The following is an 18,717-nucleotide window of genomic DNA, read 5'->3' on the forward strand; positions in this document are numbered from 1 at the left end:
ATCCAGGGAGCGACTACAGTATATGCAATCTTCCTTTTGAAAAGCCTACTAAGGATCGTAATATCCATAATATCTAATTTCAGTTCCTCTAAGGCTAGTTAAAATAAAAGGAAGAACGATTTTTGTCCCTCAAAAGGCTAGATTTTTGTAAAAACAATTCCCCAACTTTCAGTGTTTATCCTATATTTTTTACCCAAAGAATTCCGATTTTCGAAATTCGAGCAGTACCCACCCGTCATCCGGCAAACCTACCAGAATAATTGTCAGGCGAAAACACTGAAAATATTTTCTTGCTCTGTCATCTTATTCTTTCTTCTAGGTAAAGATTCAAGTTACGCGGCGCCATGTGAAAGACGCTCTCATCTTCAATATCAGAGGGAAATATATTTTATTTTAAATAAAAAGATATCACACTTAATAATTTTAAAGCATCTTTAACACAAGATGAATTTTCCTCAACAAAAATTAACCATTAACTAAATATGATCAAAATCTACCCTACAAAAGCGTAAAAAAGTAAAAAATACGAATTACCTTGCTATTAAAAACCATTATCAAAATCAAAAGTTATCAAAACTCCGTTACAAAATTTCTTACAATTTTGCTTTCTCGTTATTCCGATGAACAGCAAGTGCGGAGAGTCGTGAATCTCGAAGTTTCGATCGTTCGATGATCGATTCGACGGGTGCGATGCGACACATCGATTCGTGGATTTTATCAATCGTTTCTTGTTTAAACTTGAGAACGGTTTCTGATTGTTCCTTTAGAACGGCTTCCGTTGGTGGCCCATATCGCTCATAGTAATCTTTGATACCTGAACAAAAAGGTGATCTTAAAATCATTCAGACCAAATGCACCAAAAAGCTTGCTATAAGGAAGGTCGCACGATCAACACAGTCAAATTACAGATTTAGCGTTTTTTACTTTTTTTGCTAAGAACAATTATACACTAACCCAAATGAGCCAAAATGTTTGCAAATGGCCTTAACTCAATAATTAAATCTCATAAAGAGATTTTAGGAAGGCCCCAGGATCAACAAAAGCCAACTATAGATTTGGCTAATTTTAGTTGACATGTCGCTGAATCTATATGGACCTATCACTTGGGTAGAAACAATTGAACAATGACCAAAATTAGCAAGAAAGCTTACAAATGGCCTAAACTAAGAATGAAAAAAGAGTCCAGTTATCGAAAAGTTACGCTGTGTTGACACAAAAAACATTGAAACATAAAAAAAAAAAGATGTTACAAAGCAAAACGATTCCTAAGGAAAACCCGTACCGAATCAATGCTAAACCGTAAAGTCCGGACATGGTCAGTTAGGCACTATTAAATCTAGTTAACCATCTTACCCTTTGGTGCATTGAGGTGGCCAGTTTCGAATGGACCAATCAGCGACCAGCGCATTGCAAGACCATCTGTAAGAGTGATATTTACGTCATCAGGGGTGCAAACGTCATTCTGAAAGATCAAATAATGTTAACTGTGGATGTATTATTCATTGTTCGCCCAAATTCTTTTTAACATCTCTGTCTCACAGCTCCGGTGGAACTTTTTTCCTCAGGGGGATAAAAATTCCTATTGAAATCCCAATGGGGATAGAAACTATATTGTTAAAAGGTTACTCCTTAGAGTAAAAAATTCAGTGGGAATGAAATATAAGTCAATTTCCCAGTGGGGCTAAAATTCCAGGGTATTTTCCTACCGGGGACGAAATTTTTGCCAGATTTTCCAGCGTGGCTGCGGTAAATAAGCTTTCTTGATTTTGCAAAGAGCGCGCTTCGTCAAATCGAATGACAACAGAGTTACGTGATTGTGTTTAAAAATAGGGTGCCATATGAAAAATGTTAAAGTTGTAACATTCCAGCGCAAAACAACAAGATTTTTGTTATGGACTATTTTTACAGATCCTAAGGTCCCTTACTACTACGACGACATATTTTTTACCTCCACAAGTCGATAAGATTCGGCTAACAGCGCATATTGTAATCGATTGAGAACAAAGCCAGCGACTTCTTTTTTGACAGTGATCGGTGACATTCCACATTCACGCCATAAAGATAAAGTCTTCTCAACTACTTCCTATGAATTCAATTAAAAATTTAAAAGTTTAAACTGAAAATAGACTGATGAAGAATTCAATGTTGTAATAATGCAATGGCACAAAATAGGGCCAAAACAAAAATGTCTCAACACTGCTCAACAATTTTCCTGATCAAGACTTTTGGAGGGGAGATCTTTCGGAAGATGTAATAGGTGGCCATATCGAAAAAAATAAATACTATATCAGCCAGGTGGATTTTTTTCGTCAACGAACGAAGACCTGATTTAACGACCGAATACCTGAAACTGCGGCTTTCGCAAATCTACGAATAACTACAAATACGACCGAATACCTGAATATTCTTGATTAGTGTAATTTATTAGAATTCATCAAGTACTCGGTCAGTTGATAAATATTTGAGTGACAGAAAACACAGCTTTGCAGGTCCTCAGTCGTCTAATCAGGTATTCGACCGCTAGTGAATTATACCAATTGAGAAAATTCAGGTATTCAGCCGAAGTTGCAAGCAGTCGGCCTTTAGATTAGTGAAAACTGCAGTTTCAGGTATTCGGCCGTTAAATCAGGTCTTTTTCAGTTAACGAAAAAAAACATCTGCTCCGGCGCGAGACAAGATTCTCGTTATAGAAGTGACTATTTTCCTCAGATGGTTTATTGTTAAGCGCCTGCAGAGGTTAAACGTGAGGTTAAATGATGACCATTTCTAGATTAGGTTAAGTTTAAAGGGATCATTATGAAGGTACCTGGTTGGTTTCAGTAGATGGCACGACCTCCAAGAAAGGGCACAACGCTGGTGGATTGACCTGTTGTAAAGAAATAAATAAATTCTTATATGCATTGAGCAGGTTTTTTCAAGAAGATTGATATATGGAATGATTAACAGGTTGTAAAATCAATCTTCATTAATGTCTTCCTTTTTTTTCAATTCGGGGGAAAATCAGTCTAAAATAGGGACATATTAAAACATATGAGTAGGTCAAAATCGAAATTCTTTTCTAGTCCACCAAAACCATGGTTGCGCTTCCTTAGTTCATATATTTTTGAACCCTCCAATTTCATAATCAAGACTTGGGCCTTGAATCTTTTCGGTTGTCAATGATTTTCATTAAAATCAAATCAACACAAACAGTAATTCATGATGTGAGAGGATGCATCGGAGGTCTAGAGGGTTTTCATGTTTGGTTAAGTTGTTGAATTTCCACCATTATTGATGAAATTCGATTTGAGATGGGATCGCCTCTATAGATTTGAACGTATGGTTCCAGAAATGGCTGAAATCGGTAACTTATAACCAAACATGACTTCTCTACTTACCGGATGAGAGACTATACAGTTCTTTGTATGTTTGAGATTGAGGGTGAATTTGGATGGTACAATGCATGAAGTAGACGAACTGAGGATCATATCATCTGAAGCCAATGAGTCGAATTCTTTGAAGACTTTCTGTTTCAATTCAAGGTTCTCTGGAACACTTTCCTATGAATTTAGAGTACACAAAAATAGGTTTTTCAATCTCACAAACAACAAGCAACATGCTGAATGGACCTACCTGATGATAAGAATCAGATGAAAAATATGACAAAAGGGAATTCCCCCAAATAAGAAAATCCGATTTTTACGGCCAAAAAAAATTTTCCGAAAAAAACTGCTTCAGCCTTTTAGAGAACCTTGCCCTCCATCTTTATGCAAAAAATCAGAAAAAACTAATGAAGCAATTTCACACACTAAGTCCAAAAAACTTTTTTAGGCACTTTTTGGCAAGAATTTCCCCGTAAAAATGCGTTCATCTCTTGGAAGACTTTGTGTTGCAAGGATCTCTGGATCAATGTATTAGTCAATCAATCATTCTAATTTCAAGAAAGTTATTATTTCCGGGAGGGCCCCAAGACTATGTTCTATGAAAATTTGGAGGAAATCCAAAAATCTATTCATATAGTATAGAAAACAAGAAAACATTCTTCTTTGAGACATACCTGCAAAAAGAACGCTCCACTCATTGCTTCTTTCAAGTCTGTTGCTGTAGTGACGAAACTAAATGCATCGTCAGCAGTTTTGACAGCCGTGTATTTTAGTAATCCTTTGCTTTCGAAATCATCAAGATTGGCTTTGATTAGAATCATGGCCTCCTTCAGTTGTTTTTCAACGTTGTCGTATAGACAGACTGAGTAACCAGCCTTGGAAAATATCTAAAAAGAAATAAAATCAAAAAGTTCCATTGAATGTTTATGGGGCTTTTCAAGAAAAAAAACGCTTGAGGAGATCCATTTCAGTTTCAAGGGGGTAAGGTTGTGGCAGAATTCCATAGAGAAATACAAAAGTCAAAAATAACTGCAAGTCCATTGACTTTTAAAATCCTACAAAAACTCAGAATTCAAAAGGGTTCGAGCCTGAAATTCAGGGGGTTTCGGCATTTCCAGCCGCCAAGGGTTGGACATACTTTCCGGAAAACCCATTTACTGTTATGTTTCATTTGAAAGTAAAATCGAATGTTTTGTGGAACCGTTATCACCATTACAAAGACAAGAGGAAATCTGCTGAGTATCTTGGTCGGTAACCCTCTCCATGGTTTTTAAATTTGGCAATCTGTTAATAGGGAGAAGCATGATAATAAGCTTTTGAGGTAGTGTCGATCTTTACTTACCACAGCGAAACTTCGGCCAACCAATCCACTATAAGAAATATTAAAATGAAATGAGAATCCAGAACACACTTTTTGGCCTAAGTTTTAAAAGACCTCAAACTCATTTTCACTCGCTATCAGGTATAACCATATGGTGCTTTATATAAAACCCTGGAGGTAGTTTCTCACTCGGCAACACAAAATCTTTGATAAGAGTTTTTTTGAGAGTAGCACCCGCAAAAAAGTGAGATGAGATGTTAAGTAAAAGAATACGAGTTAGTAGAATCGTTACCTTCCGACGATGCAAATTTTGCCTTTACTTTCCACTTTTGTTCTTTCGTTGCTCATCGTATCGCCGACGGTCGTCGGTACAGCGATGCCCGCTTTCTCGTTAATCCGATGAACAGCGAGTGCGGAAAGTCGTGAATCCCGAAGTTTTGATCGTTCAATGATCGATTCGACAGGTGCGATGCGACACATCGATTCGTGGATTTTATCAATTGTTTCTTGTTTGAAGACTGTATTAGCTTCAGTTTGTTCTTGTATGATAGGCTCCATACTGGCTGTGTAACGCTCGAAATAATCTTTGACGCCTATAAGGGGAGTAAAAAAACACCCTTTTCGAATTTCTGTTCCAAAGAACAAATAAGTTCGTTCGATAGGTGAATTTCAATTATACCTCAATTAACGTGTTCTTTAATTTCGCTATTTTTGATTCTGTTCGATTTACATTGTTGACTGCAGCGTTTTGGCAGGTCACGTAAACAACTGGCCCCCTAGCGGTCAGCTTCATAGAAGATGTCGAATGCTATATATGATGAATAATTATCGTATACCTTTTGGGGCATTGAGATGTATTGTTTCGAATGGGCCAATGAGAGACCATCTCATAGCGAGTCCATCTGTTAATGTTGTGTTGACATCTTCGGGTGAACAAACACCATTCTATGAAAGATTGAAACAAATAAAACATAAGTACAGGGTGTTCCGAAAAAAGTATCGAGTTCGAACATGATTCTGAGTAGAAGCCTACCTGTATAATGGTTCTCAATTTTTTTTGGTAGTAGAAAGAAAAGGTTTTCATTCAAAGATGTTAAGTTATCTTTCATGATTAAGAAAAGTTTACTATATCATTTCCCTGGTAAAACACCTAAAAATATAAATGAATTATGGAGCGATGGCCAAGTGGTCAAAGGCGTCAGCGTCTCAAACTAGGGATTCGCAGTTCGAATCCCTGTTCCTTCCGTTCAGTTCATAGATAGCTGAGCCAGCTGGCCGTAGACCCCGTGAAAACAATCGAAAGACTGTATAAAAGTCCTAGATTACTGGGCTATCCACGTAAAATATCGACTCTATCTATCTAATGCTGAATTGCATGATAAACAAAAAACAACAATAGAGTGCATCAATAGCTGTTGTTCCACAACAATGATCCATCATCCATTGGACATATCGACCAGAAGTACACTATCCATCTCGTTTGAAGGCTGTGCAATCGTGGTTTTCATCTTGACATTACTTTCCACCAAGATTTCCCTAGGTGTTTCCAGAATTTCCCCCAATGTTTCCAGAGTTTCCCTCAGTGTTTCTAGAGTTTCGAGCGTTGCATAAACCACACATCGTTTTACAGCTTTGCTTGAAATAATCATCATATCTTAATTCCATTAATTTTCGCGCGCCTCTAATTTTCACGCCTTCAATTTCGCGCAGCTCGTAAAATAGAATATTCCCGAATCCTTCAATTTTCGCGCATCTTGCAAATTCTGGGATATTTTCTGAGTGTTTTTTACGATTTAAAGTGAGTTTTACTCACTTTCAGTGTGTATTCAAGCTAGATTTTATATCCCAGAGGCTTATTTACCATGAATCGAGGTCCCATTTTATTAAAAGAGCCCTAAAATGAGATATCTACACGTTCAAAACGATTACTAATTCGCGCCCCCTTAATTTTCGCGCGGCCAAGTGCGCAAAAATAGGCCTATTTCACGGATTGTTGAACTGTGTCTTTACATGTATTCCCACCTTGGTTTCCTCTGGTGTTTCCAGAATTTCCACCATTGCCAAAAAAACCACAAGTAAATTTGCTGTCGTCCTTCATCCATGACACATATTGGCCACTTGTGCAATACACAGGTTGTTTATATTGGGCACAGTTCGTCTTTCTCATTGCAAAACTTTTCAACAGTGTTTACAGAGTTATGTTTTGTACGTCTGATGATTGCCGGTAATTTTTTTAAACTTCGAAATCTTGAAATAAATTTATGAATTTGCTCTACAAAGCACTCTTTTAAACGATGTTCGACAACAATATACAGGAGTTCTTCAAAAACGAATTTTATGAGCTGTATTTCGAAAGACAGCAAAAAGCAAAAAGGTTAAGGAATGTGTTTTGAGATTCAAGATCTAGAACGACATAGGGATATGTCTTAGATGAGCGCTCCGTATGGAAAAGAGAGGTTATGAGTTTCAAACAATCGAGAAAACCGTTAAAGGTTTTGTTTTTAAATAAGAGTGATATCGTTTGCTTACTCGTCAATTTTATTTTACAAGTTTTTTTATATTGAATTGACACTGATGTGGAGCAAGATTGGTCAGGAAGAGGAGAGGACAAACATTTTTTGCTTATATCAGCGCAATATAATAATGGGCAGGCACTGTCCTGATATGAAACATGTATCTGATATGAAACGAGAACGATTATGTAAAAATAAAACCGTTGAGAATGAGAACGTAAACGAGTATCAAAACAATGATACACTATATTTAAGAACAATTCTATAAGAACAATGAGAATTAAATGACAAATAATAAGAACTATTTTTAAGAATAAAGTTGAGCCTGGCATTGCTGAGTATTTAGCAAATAAAGGTCAATATTGAAAATTTGATAAAAGGTCTAAAATACCTCAGTTTTACACTAAAAATAAGAACAGAAATTAAGAAAAAATTGAAGCTTAAAAGACAACTGAGCTCGACATAAATTTACTGGTTTTTATTAAGAAAGGGAGTGGACATTTTTAATCCTAGAACTTTTAGAAAGTTTTTCGAATATTCTTAGACTACCTATGGTTTTGTAGTGGTCTGCAATTCAGACTAGGCTATCTTATGAGCCAAAGGTAAAATGGAATGGAAGGGGGGTTTGGACTGGGAGCCAATGATTAGTGACAAAGACATCTCAATGCTTTTCAAATTATTAAGGATTGGATCAATTCAGTATTTTTCATCAAATTCTTTGTATGACTATAAACTTCAAGATTATTGTGAAAAATAAAACTTTTCAGAGTTGCTGATCGATGCACAGGTGATGTAATGTAATAAATCTTTTAAAGTAAAAAAATAATAATAAGATATTGTACTCGCGACGTAATCTTCGAATAAATTATAATAAAAACATAATCTTTAAAATCAATATTCTCAGATAACGACCATTCAGCAAAAAATGCTTTGATTCAATTAAGAATAATTCAAAGTTTAATTCCCTTCTACATTTTCATCTTTTTTCAATTTTTCACCGAGAACTTGAGCATGTGGTCCATGAGCACCTTTAGTGACGTCAAAAGCGGCTTGGTCATCAAAAGGAGCCGAATGAGCGGCGCAACCAACATCAAGTTCGGGTGCTTGATGCGGCATCGATCGAACATCATCTTCTTTAACACCATGTGCACCATAACAAGCATGATCTTCAAATGGATCTTGATGTGCGCATGTCCGAGCTTCATCATCCAAATTTCGGACACCTTGGTTACCTAGCAACGGTTCATTCTCGTTGTTTTTTGGTTGACAAAGTTTTAACATTTGAAGACATTTGTTGGATAAATTGTCCATGAATTCGAAATATGTTTTTCTCAAATTTTTGTCGATGAGAATTGTGATTACTGAGCTGACCATTGGGCAAATGAGTGTTGCACACAAATATTGATTAGGTTGTCCCTTAAAGAAATCTCCATCAACATCTGGACTGAAAGTAGTTCTCACATCTGACATTATATTGACGAAAATGAATAATGATACAGTAATGATGAAGAAGAACCATACAGTGTGAGGACGAAGCTTATTGTCTTGAAATCGATATCTGGAAGCAAAAGCTATCATCACCAGAAACGATATAACAGCGATGAAACTGAAAGTTAAAACAGCGGCCAATAAACCATTATCGTTGTAGATTGGGTGGTAATATGCAATGATAGGTAGTGCTAGTGTTGCGAAAAAGTACAATAGTTTGTATCTGAGTAATATGTTAATGGTCCTATTGCGATAATAAGTTAAAATATATCGTAGAAGTATGTAAAGGAGGCTGTGTAGCTGTTGAACGAAAATCATTGTAAAAGCGGCGAAAACGAGTTTCCAGTTATTAAACAACCACTTGACGTCATTGAATTCCCTGAATGTAGAAACAAATATATTGAAAACCAAAGTCATTGGAAAGGTGTACGCAATTATTTGTACGATCAAAGTTTGTTGATATAAAAAGATTGCTGATTTTTCGATGTACGTTGATCGTTGAAATAATCCAATCAATAAAACATGCCAAAATAATGTCCATAAACATACGAGTCCCAATGATATTGCATTAACTCTTGCATGTAATGGATCAATTTCTGTCCATTGCCTTATAATTATATAGGTTGTTTGACTGCGTGATGTTTTCAGGGTAACAGTTTTTGCTACACTGACCCAAACACAAAAATAAATAAAAAACAGCAAAGAAACAAAGATGATTATTTTGCCAAAAATATGTTCCATTTCTAAATGTTTAATGTTAAAGTAAAAATCATCATATGTGTTCAATTAACGTAAACAAGTTTTATAAAGTACAATTTTGTCGAAATATCATACCATACCAAATAGCTCATATTACCATTACCTTAGATAAACAAACTTTACAAGAAATTTTTGTTTACTAAAAGAAGTCTTAACAGTAGAAGTAAGAAATCACTCACAGCAACATTCAAATAGGCACAATTGGAGCGTCCATCGTCAACATGAGGGTTTTATCTGTCGGCTCACTTATATTTTTCCTTACCTTACTGTTTCTCATATATTTTTGCATTTGGATAAATCATGCTTATGGAGTTTCAGTTAAAACAGAATATAATCATCAAATATACCCGGATACGGAAGTCCAAAACCAATGGACAGAGATAATGCCCTCAGAGGCGAGAAACAATGCTATAATTTTGGGATTCGTATGTTTATGGACATTATTTTGGCATGTTTTATTGATTGGATTACTTCAACGATCAACGTACATCGAAAAATCAGCCATCTTTTTATATCAACAAACTTTGATTTTTCAATTGGTGTCTTACGCGCTTGATATGGTTTTTTATGTATCGTATATCTACCTCAGACCACTTCCACCATATATCGAAGAGGGAAAACGTGTCAATACATATTTTTTTGAGCAATTTCAAACTATTGTAAACCATTTCACAAAAGGCATCACACTGAGTCAACAAATAAGTTGCATCTCATACATAGCTATGAGATATTTTCTGACTTTCCATCCGACAGGCACATACAAAATACATCTTTTCCTCAAATCACTCTTTTTCTTCATCACGTTTGGCATTCCTATACTCATTGAATATAAAGATGACTCCAATATAGAATTAAACTACATGGCCATAGGAATAATTATACTAACAGTTTTATCCTTTCTTTTGATGATTCTTATCGGATCAAGAAATCGACCGTACGGGAATAAACTTCAACACCATACTGTGTGGTTCTCTTTAGTGGCAACCACAACGAACACTTTACTCTGTGATTTAGACTTTGACATCGATTTTTACCAAGACTATTATGAAAACAGTGTTTGGTCGCCAGAAATAATTGATATTCCACTACCATCAACAATGTTGCTTTTCCCAATGGTCAGCTTGATAATCACCATCCTCGTTGATAAAAATTTGAGAAAATCATATTTCGAATTCATGGACAATTTATCCAACAAATGTCTTCAAATGTTAAAACGTTGTCAACCAAAAAACAACGAGAATGAACCGTTGCTAGGTAACCAAGGTGTCCGAAATTTGGATGACGAAGCTCGGACATGCGCACACCAAGATCCATTTGAAGATCATGCTTGTTATGGTGCACATGGTGTTAGAGAAGATGATGTTCGATCGATGCCGCATCAAGCACCCGAACTTGATGTTGGTTGCGCCGCTCATTCGGCTCCTTTTGATGACCAAGCCGCTTTTGACGTCACTAAAGGTGCTCATGGACCACACGCTCAAATTCTCGGAAAACGATCGACCGCAAATGAAAATGAAATAGTTAATGTGGAAAAATGATATGAGTACACAGAGGAGCAAACAAACATGAACATGAACATCGTCGATTTAGATTTAATAACTCTCCATTATAAATTTGCACTCAATTGAAAATTTTAAACGAAAACAACGTTTTTAGTTTTAACCTTAATAATGTTCTTAACATGTTCTTATTTTCACCATTTTGTGGACATTTTGTCCATTTTCCTAAGAAATTGGGTATTTTAGAGTCCCCAAAGCTTTAAAATGTTCTTAACTTGTTCTTAACATTTTGGCCATCGAAGCCTTATGTTCTTATATAGTTTGTTCTTATAAAAAACGTTTATTTGTGTAAATTAAATTTGTTAAAATGTAAAACAAAAGTTTCTTACTCTAAAACACCCGATTTCTTAGCAAAATGGACAAAAATACTGAAAATAAGAACATGTTAAGAACATTTTTAGCCTTAAAACTAGCAAAAAGTTAAAAAAACATCCGAAGGCTTCGAAATATTTGGATGTTCTTATAAAAAAACGTGTAGGTATTCTCTTTATGGAAACACTTCAATTTTAATCTTTTCAATACCAAAGAAACGCTTTCGCGTTCCCTCTTATTCGAAAACGAATTTGTTCAATTTTTAATGTTTGTCATCAAAATAATTATTTTTTAATTTAGCTATATCAATATTTTGAACTGGATTCAATCACCTGTGACCTTCCTTGATTATTTGAAAATCAGTTACATGTTTTAGTATGTCAAATGAATAAAAAATAGACTTTGAATGTTTGCTGACTCCAACTGAAACTGATTACACGAATTACACGCTTTTTCTATAAGAACCAGTTTAAGTTTGGCTCAGGCTGAGCTGTTCTTAGTTTTTTTTTTGTAATTTTTCAGGCTATGTTCTTACCATGTTCTTAAAACGCTTAGTTTCTTTACTTAAAATGGGGATTAAAATCTGTTAAAATCAGCACTTTCTATAGTCTCTGAAGTCTGAGGATTGTTCTTAATTTGTTCTTAGGTTTTTGCCAATTATCAGCCCCGTGTTCTTATGAAATTGTTCTTATAAAAAAGTGTATTCATTCTTCCAAATTTAGTAGTTTATCATAAAATTTAGTAGCTGTTGAAAGTCTTTCAAAGTTAAAATGCACCTTCGAAAAAGAGGTATTAAATTCATGCAATCATTGATAAAAGCTTTTTTTTTTTTAAATCATTAAAATATTTTCATGTACAATCTTTGTTTAATTTAATATTTTTCAAAAAAACTTTTACATCAAAAGAAACATTATTTTAAGAAGATAAACTTGCAACCTGAAAAAAGGTTAAGAACTTGTAAACGCTTTGAAAAGTTTTGATGTTTGCTTTGTTAGATGGATTTGATTGTCACTGGCAAAACTGATTGGAAAATTAATTTCAAAATTCTAGAACACTATCATCAATGTTAACTCAGAAGTTGAACGGGAGAGGGAGTTTCATCGTTGGCATAGTTACAAAGGACATAACAAATAATAAACAGTTAACATCTCTCAACCTTCGCTCAATCTTATGCCTGAACCAACTTGAAAAGTAATCAAAATACAGACTTTAGTTATCAAATTACAAGAGCCTTAGGTTGTTTTTGTTCAGTTATTATTTTTGCTGATTCAATTTTTAATTTGCATTTATACCTTACTTTTATCACTTTACGACCTTCAATATTGTCAGCTGTTCTTGAAATTATTATTTTCGAATTCGAGTTTCATTGATCTTAAGCAAGCTTTTCATAGTTTTTCTTGAAGTTTCATTGGGCGAGCGAATATAAAATTCTTTTGATGGAATAGCTCCTCCATAAAAAAATATTGAACCTTCTAAGGGGTTTGGTGTACGTTACATAATATAAGAGTTTACTAGCTTTGTTATCTTTGTCAATCGTATTGATAATAAAGCTGTCATAAATTCCTCAGGTTTCCACTGTGATTATCTGTCACTAGGTTTGAGGTCTTCCCCTTCTTATTGCTAATTTGAAGCACCGCGCACACGACAAAAACATTTTTGCACTGATAACCTTTCGCTTTAAGCCAGACACCTTACCTGGAACCCAGATCTTTATCCGACAAGCTAAAACTCTGAAGATCGAGAAAGTTTCCAATATCTGGAAGGTTTATATTACGGACCGCGTCAAGGATTTTGCAGCAGGATATCTAGACCACAGCCCTCGTTTTCGGGGATTGGCGAGTCCAACTGAAATATTTTCAGATTTACGTGCAAGGGTAGTTGAACCCAACTGGGGATGCGGCACATCAAAGGCCGTCGTTTATTTTCCCTCTCTGATGGGAAATTGGGCCACTCCTTTAGAACTTTAATGTGACGTGTGCGGCCGCCAATCCGGCATCGGAATAATAGATAGCCAGACAATGTGAAAAAATAGCGATAGCATGAACTTTTACCCTGACTACAGAATAACTTGATAGCCCAGCTGGCACACAACGTTTATCTAACGTTCACAACGTCCACATAACGTTAGATGAACGTTAAAATAACATTGTTTGCCAGCTGGGAGTTTTTAAACAATTGAAACGGAAACTGAGAAATGAAAAAAAAAAAGAAATTGAAAAACTTACCTCGACAAGGCGGTAGGCTTCACCCATCAAAGCGTATTGTAATCGATTGAGGACAAATCCAGCGACTTCTTTTTTGACAGTGATCGGTGACATTCCACATTCACGCCATAGAGATAAAGTCTTCTCAACTACTTCCTATGAATGGGAGATATCCTTTTTCAAACGGGCCAATCTCATAATAGTCGAACGTGCGCAACGCACTGGGCTCAACTTCAGTAGCTTTAAATTATTTATAGGCCCAATTGTAGACCCCCCAGATATTCATTCATTCATCCACAAGGAACAAGTGTGTCCAAAATTTCAGCCTGATCCAGATTGCTGCCCCAAAGTTTTAGCCTCATTTTTTTCTCACCCAGGCACCAAAAATAAAAGTTTCTGAAAAATGAAAAAAAAATCCCCAGATAATCACTTAAGGAACAAGTGTGCAAAATTTCAGCCAAATCCGACAATTTTTGAAGTTAGAATATTCAGAAAGTTGCCTCTTTTACACGAAAAAGGCAAAATAAAGGTCACCAAAAAAAAAACGGTGGCGTCACCTCAACTCGGACAGATTTGTTAGTTATGCAGACTCCACTGTTTCTTATCTTTGTAACATTAGACATTTTCATTTAAAGCAGAGAAATTGATTAAAGTTTTATTATGTCAGTTGATCTTCACAACGTTCATATTTGGAAAAGGGATTCGGAAATTACCTGGTCAGTTTCTGGTGAAGGGAGAATCTCAATGAACGGACACAGTGCTGGTGGATTGATCTATGGAGAAAGGATAGACCAGAGATATTTTCACGTTTTCATTGTTAATACTTGTTAGAAATTTATACTTTCATATCATTCTCCTCACTAGCTCGAAAATTCCTTTTGATAAAAGATAAACAGATATAACGGCTAGATCCGAAACTCCTGGATGGGAAATGAAGCCACTTATTCCCCATCCAGAATACGCGACCCGTGTGTTTTCAAATAAAATTTCTAAATGTGGGGCAAACTTAAGGCTTCACTTTTGCTTATTTACGAGATTCCTCTCTAGCCCATTCGGGGCTTCAAACTCAGTGATTTTCACATTCTGACCACTTTCTAGAATGATCAACGTAACATCTTAGCCGATAAATTTCGATAAATTTTGGATTTTAGAAATTGACGTTGGGAAACTCTCATCAATTTATTGTATTAAAAAGAGCATTATAGTAGTAGGCAAACCCTTTAGGACCCGTGTCATTTTTTATGCGGCGCAATCATACCTTGGTCCATTTCAAAAAATAAAGTATCTTTAAATCTTTTCGCGGGGGTGGTTTCAGCTAAGGTCAAGGAAACTTTTTTAGGACCCAAAAAATGACGTCACAGGCAAAACCCCAAAACCCCCCAAAAATTGACGACATCTCAAAGTCAATAAAACCCAAAACCACTTATGCCAATCGAAAGCTCTCAAAAACGATATAGAGGACTTTTAAGTGGATGCAGTCGATTTCTCAATCTCGAAAAAATTAACGTCAAAATTGCGTTTTGACGTCATTTCCAGTCGATTTACAAGAGCTACGTCACGGGTCCTTGCATGTACTATTAGGAATTTAAATTCAAACTTTCATTCCATTGTCAATACCTTAAAAAATCCTATTTGATTCATTGACACAGGGGTGTGCGAAAGGATTGTAATTAACACTTACAGGGTGCGAGACAAGACAGTTCTTTGTATGTTTGAGATTGAGGGTGAATCTAGATGGCACGATAGCCGAAGTTGAGGAGCTGAGGATCATATCCTTTGATGCCAATGCGTCAAATTCTTTAAAGATTTTCTGTTTTAATTCAAGGTTCTCTGGCACACTTTCCTACAAAATGAAAAAAGGAGAAAGTGTGGAATAATCAAGCCAAATAACACCCAAAGACCACGCTAAATTAGTCTAAAAATGAGAAAGCGAACACGCATAATTTCCATTTTAGCAGTACAAGGAAAGTCAGAAAAGTGATCTACTTTGACCAGAAAAAGAAGGCTTCACGAATAATCCTCAACGCGATATTCCCCTTCTTGGAGGGAGAGGTTAACGTCAGGTAAGGTACCTCTACCCCATTGATATCTTGGAGTTGGAGATGAGTTTCTTTTATCCATCGAACTCTACTGGCAATGAATTAAATTAAGTGTTAAAAAAGAAAAATGAGTTTTTTATCATACTTATGATAATAAAAATATACCTGCAAAAAGAATGCTCCATCCATAGCTTCTTTCAAATCAAGTGTCGTTGAAATCATTGAAAATGCATCGTCAGCAGTTTGGTGAACACAATCTTTCAGTAATCCTTTGTTTTCAAAATCTTCCAATTGTGCTTTGATGAGTATCATGGCATCTTTCAGTTGTTGTTCGACTGTATCGTGTAGACTAACTGAATAACCAGCTTTGGAAAAAATCTGAAATGGAAAATAAGACCCTGTTTTGTTTGTTCTCGAAACACACTGGTATGCAATAAGTCAAAAACCAGTAGAAGATTTCGATGATAACTTAGCGCATTCTTAGTTTAAAAAAACGGGACTTTTATCCCGCATCTGTTAAATTTCTCGCAATTTCATTACCCATAAGCCATCATGGGGATATTAAAAAATATACCGTATTTTTTCCCGCGCTAAGATTCACAAAAAAAATTAGAGAGATTGAGACGGACAAAATTTTTTGAATGTTTTGAAGCACAATAGACGGACTGAATCGAAATCTGATCCAGAATTTGCTGGTCCATTATATCCCGTATCCCGTATTCTACCCTCGAAAACGGCGTAACTAATTATATTTAGTGTAAAGTTTACGCCCAAATGATATTATATAGAAAACTCAATGAAAAAATGTTGCGCAGTATGATGCGTATTTAAAAAACTGAAAACTTACGACAGCAAAGCTTCGACCAACGATGCCACTAAAAAGATAAAACATTGAACTGAAATCACAGACAGCTTACACAAAACACTAAACGGCCATTCCAGAGGAAGTACGTTATGTCATACCCGTTTTTTACTGGATACTGCGCCAGCAGGGACCTAAGAGCGCCGCGACCATGCACCATTTAAGAGCACCCATAGAGGTGGTTCAATCTCCAAATTGTGATTGACAATTTCTCGGAATAACCCTACATTGTTTTTCTCGTGTGTTTAGGCAGAAATATTCATTATTTAAGACGAATCAATACAACAATTTTAAAATCACTATCCAAAGAATGTCCCAAACAACTCGTTCAGGTATCAGAAATACATAAAAATTAGTACAATTTTGTTAAGATATTGGTAATAGTAAAATTAGGCTGTTTGGCCTCAGATAGAAAACCCACTTATGCTAGCTCGATTTTTTTTAAAAATCTATCCTTACCTGCCTACCAAGCATACTTTTCCTTTGCTGTCAGTCTTGCTTCTTTTAGCATTCGGTTCAGCCATTATGAATAGTATTAGTGTAATTAATTTTTTTATTAGTACACTAGAAAAAAAATGAATGAATAATTAAAATATTAAGTGTAAAAATTCAGACGAGCAGTGATTTAAGGCTGAAAGAACTACCATTTATCACACTCCGGGGGAGGGGTACTAGGTTTACAAGTGACTAATTTGACCAAATTTCGATGTTTTTAGTGGGAATTTTTTTTCCGACTCTTAATGGGACTGACATTTAACTTTCTGATTTTTTCAATTCTTACAGGGACTGTACACCCGTGCCATTCACTTGTCTAAGTATCCCCCCGATCACACTATTAGTAAAGTTTCAAAACTGTAAGAGTTTAAGGGAAGATCTTGGATAAAATAAAACGAACAAAATGTAATGGTCGAATTGTATGGACACTTTGATGAAATTGCAAGCATCCTAACCATTCTCCCAAATATATTGACAGAAGTTATCCGGAATACTATTTACTTCTTTGAATTGACTTGATTTGTCCTTGTATATATATAAACAAACGAGTTGCTAAACACTCAGTCCTCAAAATGGCCCAAAAATTATGTAACACTAGTTGTATGTACAATGTTTAAATATTCTTACACAACTTAAGCCTGGATACCAAAAATTCCTAAGAAAGTTCATTCCTCAGAGAACCTAGTCTTTGGTCCAAAATAAGGATTGTCTGTACATTTTTCAGGGATTTTTGAGAGTTTTTTTTTTTTCAGAAAAAAGTTTGAAACAATAACGTAACTTTGGCATCTTCATCAGATGGATGGCATGTAGTTTGAGAGTGAATAAAACAAAAAACTACACCAATCAGGGGGGGGGGGGTCAGTGTACTAGAAGGCGGCATGTATGTGTACTACAAGGTATTTTTCAAAACTTGACACCCACCCACCCCTGAAGTACACCATACTACATGGAAAAATCCTAAAACCACCCCATACCCCCTATTTTCTACCCAGGTAGTACCTGGTAAAAAACCAAAACCACCCCATACTCCCCATTTACTACCGGGTACTACCTCGAAAAATCCGGAAAATAGAGAAACTTTTTTCCGAAAATCGGAAAATCGGGTAAACATTTTTCCAAAAATCGGGAAATCGGGAGATCGGGAAAACTTTTTTTCGGAAAATCGGGAAATCGGGAAATTGAGAAAACTTTTTTCCAAAAATCAGAAAAACAGGAAAATTTTTCTTAAAAATCCAAAATGGGTGAGAAATCAAACTTTTCAAAAATTACGTGAGACCATGTAGAAATGCATGAGTCTCACACTCAATGCGTGAGAGTTGGCACCTCTAATGTACGAATGTTGAATGTTTGAATTCAAATGTTCGAATGTTTACATTGACTCGATAAACCTTCATTTCAGTGGGATCTGGTAGGATTTCAATTCATTCCAAGAAGTTTGGAAGAATGATCTTGCTTGGACAAACTTGGCTTGATCAATTTATAATAGAACAACTTTACATTTCTATTTTAGCAGATAATTTCTTAACCTTTTTGTTTCCACACTGTTAACATCGATTTTGGACCCAACACCCCTATTTTGGTACACAGGTAGTAAAAATCAAAATCGATTTTGGACCCAACACCCCTATTTTGGTACACATGTAGTAAAAATCAAAATCGATTTTGGACCTAACACCCCTATTTTGGTACACAGGTAGTAAAAATCAAAATCGACTTTGGACCCAACACCCCTATATTGGTACACAGGTAGTAAAAATCAAAATCGATTTTGGACCCAACACCCCTATTTTGGTACACATGTAG

The 18,717-nt window shown here is 35.6% G+C and overlaps 1 protein-coding gene across 1 annotated transcript; it reads right to left on the reverse strand.

Moving 5' to 3' along the window:
• Window positions 1-418: 418 nt before the first annotated feature.
• LOC136801936 (uncharacterized) lies at window positions 419-16,979 on the reverse strand. The gene is made up of 15 exons (XM_067058632.1): window positions 16,879-16,979; window positions 16,405-16,432; window positions 15,723-15,935; window positions 15,200-15,361; window positions 14,232-14,291; window positions 13,540-13,674; window positions 5,520-5,628; window positions 4,976-5,276; window positions 4,705-4,732; window positions 4,037-4,249; window positions 3,378-3,539; window positions 2,807-2,866; window positions 1,949-2,083; window positions 1,354-1,462; window positions 419-814 (listed from the first exon to the last, which is right to left on the reverse strand). The coding sequence occupies exons 1-15, from the start codon at window positions 16,941-16,943 to the stop codon at window positions 594-596; spliced, it is 2,001 nt and encodes a 666-aa protein (XP_066914733.1). The 5' UTR covers window positions 16,944-16,979; the 3' UTR covers window positions 419-593.
• Between the last annotated feature and the right edge of the window lie 1,738 nt (window positions 16,980-18,717).

The sequence above is a fragment of the Clytia hemisphaerica genome, unplaced genomic scaffold (assembly GCF_902728285.1).
Source record: "Clytia hemisphaerica strain Z4C2 unplaced genomic scaffold, Clytia hemisphaerica genome assembly, whole genome shotgun sequence".
NCBI classification, from domain to species: domain Eukaryota; kingdom Metazoa; phylum Cnidaria; class Hydrozoa; order Leptothecata; family Clytiidae; genus Clytia; species Clytia hemisphaerica.

What these genes read in the sequence shown, in the direction of transcription:
- LOC136801936 (XM_067058632.1), bottom strand. Translation starts at nt 16,943, where the DNA reads ATGGCTGAACCGAATGCTAAAAGAAGCAAGACTGACAGCAAAGGAAAA. An exon ending in TTGGTCGAAGCTTTGCTGTC is followed by an intron (nt 15,936 to 16,404) that starts GTAAGTTTTCAG and finishes TTTCCATTTCAG; the next exon opens with ATTTTTTCCAAAGCTGGTTA. An exon ending in CCACCTCAATGCACCAAAGG is followed by an intron (nt 815 to 1,353) that starts GTAAGATGGTTA and finishes CTTTTTGTTCAG; the next exon opens with GTATCAAAGATTACTATGAG.